At 49.2% G+C, this 6,170-nt stretch overlaps 1 protein-coding gene across 1 annotated transcript; it reads right to left on the bottom strand.

Annotated features, from left to right (window-relative positions):
• Positions 1-2,977: 2,977 nt before the first annotated feature.
• DDIT4 (DNA damage inducible transcript 4) lies at positions 2,978-5,688 on the bottom strand. Its single transcript, XM_035138481.3, has 3 exons — positions 5,546-5,688; positions 5,129-5,382; positions 2,978-4,438 (listed from the first exon to the last, which is right to left on the bottom strand). The coding sequence occupies exons 2-3, from the start codon at positions 5,304-5,306 to the stop codon at positions 3,945-3,947; spliced, it is 672 nt and encodes a 223-aa protein (XP_034994372.1). The 5' UTR covers positions 5,307-5,382; positions 5,546-5,688; the 3' UTR covers positions 2,978-3,944.
• Between the last annotated feature and the right edge of the window lie 482 nt (positions 5,689-6,170).

Genomic DNA, 6,170 nt, shown 5'->3' with positions numbered 1-6,170 from the left:
ATGGCTGGCAAACACATGTGCTGAATGTGTCATGAAGGTAGAGGGAAGTCTGGACAGGGGCAGGCATGTCCTGCTTAAAGGTGCATAGACCAGTACTCTATAATGCTACGGTTCAATATGGTTCAATATTTCCCTACTTTCCAGCACCAATGAAGGGCCATAGCTCTCCGGCATAGCACCTGCATGCAGCTCCCTGGTTGAATCACCAGCATCTCCAGGTCAGGCCAAGAAGGTTCCCAGTCCAAAAGCCTGGAGAACTGCTGCCAGTCAGTGCAGGCAACACTTAGCTAGGTGGGCCAATGGCCTGTCTCGGTATAAGGCAGCTTCCTAGGTTCCTATGGAAAATGCAATACTCCCAATGCAGAGGATGAACAGAAAGGATCCTCTGCTGGATTGCAGAAAACTCTAAAACAATTTCACTCGAGGTTCTGCTTAAGAATCTAAAACTAAGTAAGTTTTAATGGAACACCTAAATCCTGATTTGTCCAAACATTCCCAAATGCATTGTCCCAAACAATGGTTGTTTTTAAACATTTGACTGTACTAGAATGCTTTTGAAGGATTCTTTAAACATTTGTTTCTGTTCTATCAATCTCCAGCAGTTTTCCTTGAATAAAGTGGCAATGTTCTAAGTTGAGAGAGAGAGAGAGATTTGGCTTAGGGTGGTGGCACAGGTTCACCACAGTTGGAAGTTTGTCGTATTTCAGGGACATCCCTAGGAAAGAATATGGATTAAACCTGTGTTGTAGATTGCTTTCATCCTTCCTTTAAAATGTAACTGAGCCCCATGCAATCCCATGCACTTACCTGGAATAAGTAACACTGAAGTAAGTCTTAAGCTATTCTTCCCCCAGTTGGTGGAATGAATGAGTTTGTGCATGTGTTTTTACGAATGGCAAGGTGCCTTTTCTGGTTATGTCATGATGGGGTCTTACACTCTCATAAATATGTAAAATGATAGCTGTCAGGGCCTCACATCATCCATGAGCAGATAGACTCATCCTGGGGGAAATATGCTTGTCTAGCAGCACCATATGCTGCTTCTGCAATGCATAATGGAGAAACAGAAGCCTATTTGCCCATTCCACAATGTGCTGACATCAAGCTGAAGTCAAACATTCGTGGTCAGCACTGTGAAACGGAATGCACCACTAGGCTTATTAGGCGATTCTATGAACTTTTGTTGGGAGGCCACTTGTAGAATTCAGCTCTGCACATCACATATTCTGTGTATTATACCTATCAAATATAACTCTATTGCATTCCTTAGCAAAAACACAGAGGTAGTGTGTGCCACTGTCATCTTCACAAGTCACATATGATCGGGAAGACACTTGTCTGCAGACAGTTATGGCCATCGCTGCCTGTGGCGCTGGAGGCTGAGCAGCTGAGGAGCTCATGGCCTCCTTCCACGTATGGTTAGCATGGGGCCATTATTGGCAGCACAGTCCCTAACTGGTGGGCTGTATCCATGTATGCTGCAGATGTCTCTTTCCCACACCATTTTGGTATAATTGCCCTTTGTGGTTTCCCCATCCTCCAGTCCCAGACTCCATTCCAGATTCTACTAAGGATTACTCAGCTAAGTCTTAAAATACCAGTTGGTGGGAATCACAAGTGGGAAGAGGGCTATTGCGCTCATGTTCTGCTGTGGACTTTTTTGTCCGACTGGCCACTCTTGAGAACAGGATACTGGACATTGTGGGCTTTTAGCCGCATCTGGCAGGGAACTTATGTTTGTCTATGCCTAACATTTCCACCAAAATTGATGGCCCTTCAGCTGGATTATGGTCTCAGCTTTTTCCCTTTTTACTCTTACGTTGCAGGGGCTCCATGCCTGACTTTAGTACACTTCCCCAAATACTAGATCTTATGTGCCAAGCATACAACTCATGAACCTGACAAGATGGGCTCTGCTTACAGCAGCTTATGCCACACTCAGTGGCTCAGTATATATTTTTTTTACCTTTTTCTCAGTATTAGCCTTTAACTTGCCACTTAAACGGAAAACCTACAGCTGACCTTACAGAGGACTGCTTACTTTTGTTGAGGTTTTTGATTTGTTTTCCCAAGTAACCTTCTTAGAGCAAACACAACCTCTGTCTCAGCCATTAGGGAAGAATTATCGTGCACATTCACCACTGGAGGAATTCCCATAGCTGCAGAATGTTCAGGGAGCAAAAGGCCTTCCTGCAGCGAATACTCGAGACATTGGCAACTAAAAAGCCAATCCCTTTGCTTTCAGCAAAGTGAGTGTCCCCAAGCACATCAGAACTGTGTTTTACAACCAAGGACTGGTAAAGATATTTAAGAGTTATATCCACCAGCCCCTGCAAGAAGAATGACTAACAATGGAGCAGGCCCCAGTAGAGCATCTGATGCAAGGCCCCTCCTGTGGTGGCTTTGAGTGCCAGTGCTGTGGGGAGGGAAGTAATTCAGATAGGTACAAGGCTTTCTGCCCTTGAACGGAATGATCTCCATTGTACTGGTAGACATGCCCATATCCTTTTGAGGCCTGTATGCTAGTTGGCTTAAACCTGGTCCTGAACAGGCATTTTTGGCTACAGGTCAACTGGCACCCTAGGCTTAGCAAATTTGAAGAGGCAACCACAGAACTGCTGACCAAGGTGTCCGTTCCAATCTTACATCAAAGCAAGGGCCTTTTCTCTCCAGCTCGCTCCCAACATCCAGGTTCTGAAGACAATACAATCTGAAGGAAGGAGGTATGTCCAGCAGATCTTTTGAAAATTGGGATTCGGGTGGAGAGAGGCACAGTGGAAACGACCGAGTGCATTGTTTTCCCCTCGCTCAACCGTATTTGAAAATAGAGGCCACAGGCCAAATCTGATTCCAGGAAACCTCCAGTGTCCCAAAGCCCATTTCAGAAATCAATTTCAGAAGTCAATCACCCAACTCCCACCACCTTTTTGCAGCCCCAGTTAAAACACTGGCAAGGAAAAGGAAGGAGAGAAGCAGATTATTAGAAATGTTTTTATTAGAAAAGTAAAAAATAACCAACAGTTGCATAGGAGTCTTCAAAAACTTGAACATCAAGTGTATTCCATGTGAACTGTAACCAATGGAAGCACTACAGACCGACTGCGAGGGTTCCTGCCCCCCCACCCAACCCCATCCCAGCATCACCTCACACCTCCCTCAAACATACATAACCAGGATACCTAACCATGACAGAGCACACTCCACCTCGTGTGCCCTGTGCCTCCCACGCTGGTCTCATTCAGGAAAAAAAATAAACATGAACAGAGCTGCACAAATGATGCATGGTGGATTTAACGCTCCCATTCATTCAGAAGTCCTTATATTTAGCTGCCCTAGTGTGTCAGTAGTGGAGCTTCTTCATGCCCTTCTGTTCAAAGCAATGCAACACATTCTTGGGTCCCTTTAGACCTTAAAACACATATAAACAATTGTCCATGCACCTCACCACTCACCAGATATCCATTGATTACTATCTAAGTTTTTTTTCTAAAAAAAGAAAAGCTCATCACAAAAAAAAGCAGGCCACCTTCATCTATCCTTTAGTGGCAGCCCTGCTGCTGTTATGTCATCAGCTGCCAGGAAAAAAAATACTGCTAAAGTTGTCCCATGTATCAGACAAGGATTTTTTTTTTTAAAGCTAGCACATTGTTTCCAGGGGGCTTTTTTTTTGTCATAGTTACTAAAAAGCAGAGTGCTGTTGTTGTTGTTTTTAATTTTCAAACCTTGCCTTCCTCCTCCTCCTCTTTGGCCTACCTGCCTAGTATCACTTGATAAGTCAAACTCCCATCTAAATCTAACCTACAGTGGCTCAAAAGGACAGCCGCATCTTGGAAACGGCTTGTGTTCCACAGCCCTTTAAACACGCCTCCCTACTTTGGACCGGTGCTGGCCATTATCTTTAAGAGAGTAAATGCTCAGTTTTAATTCCAACCAGGAGACACTTCTCAGCACTCTTCTATGAGCAACTGCTCCGAGCTATAGAGTTTCTTTTTAATGACCCTGAAGCCAGTGCTGAGCTTCAGCGATTGGCTGAAGCCTGGAGAAAAAGCAGAGCCGGAACTAAAGAGTCCCTGAATTTTAGGCCAGAGGCGGGAATCCAGTCTTAGAACAAGAGTCAGCTGGAAGGTAGGCACCAGGCCGGGGTCCACAGCAATCTGCCCCACACTGTGGCAACCCTTCCCTTGTTCCACGCACAAGTCGATGAGGGCCCCCCTCAAGCCACAGGGCTCCCTGTAGGCCAAGTGGAGGAGCTCCTTGCTAACTTGGGCGATCAGCTGGCTTGGCATGAGGAGCCTGGAGGAGCGGTTGGAGTTGATCTTCGCTTTATTCAGACTGACTTGGATTAGCTTCATGAGATTGGCACACAGGAGCTCATCCTCCGGATCATTTAACAAGTCAAAGTCTGGCAAGGACACTTCATCCAGATATTCCTGGGCATCTGCAAATGAAAGAGAGACAACAGCCCCGTGACTACGCTGCCGCCGCCTTACCTTTATTGCCACCCCCTGCCAAGAAATCAAAACAGCTTTGTGCCGTTTCCTTGTTTTTAATTGGTAGAAGCCATTCTGGGCAACAAAAAGATCACATTGTAAAGCTTAAGGCAGCCGCTTCTCAGCAACCCCTCTGCTAGAGAAGGCAGGCGGCAAAGGCAGTGGCTGCTTTCTGGTTTGCCCATTAAACATGCATTGCACTTTAAATTCCTGCCATAGTATGACCTGTAGTTGCCCATAATGCTCACAATCTCCCTCCACATCCTCCTCCAAGGCTTCATTAAAGCAATCAGTAGGCCAATTCTGCATGCACTTAAGTAAAATGGGAACCACTGAAGAGCTCCTTTTCTGCTTTAAAGGGGTGAGGAGGTTTTTTTGGGGGGAGGGGAATTTTTAAACGGAATTAAGTAAACATGATAGAACTCCACCCCCACCCAGTCTATGTATGCAGGCCTCCAAAGCTCCCCCTACATTACCATCCCTAGTCACCTTCCCCCAATCTGCTTAGACGTGGTTCCCATTACAAGCAGGTCCCCGGCCCCAATTCTCCCAGCCCAGACCCGCATATGAAGGCCTAGGAGCCCGTTTTGCAGACATTAAGACAGACACCCCCGGTGAGATGAAGAAACCCCGCTTACCCGCTTCGGAGCTCAAGCTGCTATCGAGGGACTCGCAGTCGGAGCTCTGCAGCCGGGCGCTGCGGCCGGCGGCCCCTTGGTAGGCGCTCTCCTTCTCCCAGGCGAAGGCAGGCGGGTTCTCCCTCTGCTCCGGGATGGGAGGCAGCGGGGAGGAGAAGCTGTCCCACGAGACTGGCATCGCTGCCCTTCTTCCCACGGCCGCTTTTCCACACCGGGGGTCGGAGGACGGGTGTCCGCCGCTGGGATCGACAGCTCTGCAGCAAAGCGGGGGGGGGGGAGGAAAGAGGAAGGCGCAGGTGAGGATCGGAGTGGATCGGACCCCTACGTCTTAAGACCAGCTCCAAAAGATAAAGGGCAGCAGAATCGACCGCTGCAGCCTTGCAAAACCGGCACCCAATGGAAAACCCACCTACTTACCGGCTTCAGGGCGCCCGTCGAAGAAGCTAGTGGAAGCAGCAGCAGCAGCGCTGAGCCGTAGGACCCGTAAGAGGCGCACAGCTGCCCAAGCGACCCCACTGCCACCCAACCTCCCTCCTCTGCCCTTTCGTTGGCACTGCGGTTCCACCCCCCGCCGCTCCGCCTTTAAATAGTCAGGTCAGGGGGGAGTGCGCGCTCGGTAGCTCCGCCCCATTCCCTCCGCCGCATTCGCCGCTTCGGCTCTCCCGCTCCGCCGCAGCTCATTGGCCGGGAGCGGGAGCTGGGCCGATCCAATGGCAAGGGAGCGCACGTTCGCAACGTTCTCTCCTGCCCGGTTACAGCAGCCTGAGACACGCCCCCCTCCACCTCCTCCTCCTCCGCGCTGTTCTTGTTCTGCGGCTGCACGGGGATGGGGGGCGGGAGGAGGCTTGTGGCTGCGGCGAGGAGGGAGGGAGGGGGTGGCGCAGCCTGCAGAACAATAGGCTGGTGTTGGAAGTTGGGGGGAAAGGGGCGCTTAACGACGAGTCCAGCAATGTGTGTGGCTTCCACACCCCTAAACTTCGCGCTCCTCGATGCCCGATTGCAAAATTGCGCGTTTGCAATTGCACCCGGGTGCAAAGCCTGC

This window comes from Zootoca vivipara, chromosome 5, assembly GCF_965207765.1.
Source record: "Zootoca vivipara chromosome 5, rZooViv2.hap1.1, whole genome shotgun sequence".
Taxonomy (NCBI): domain Eukaryota; kingdom Metazoa; phylum Chordata; class Lepidosauria; order Squamata; family Lacertidae; genus Zootoca; species Zootoca vivipara.
The sequence above is the reverse complement of the archived record's forward strand: the minus strand, read 5'-3'. Positions and strand labels throughout refer to the sequence as shown.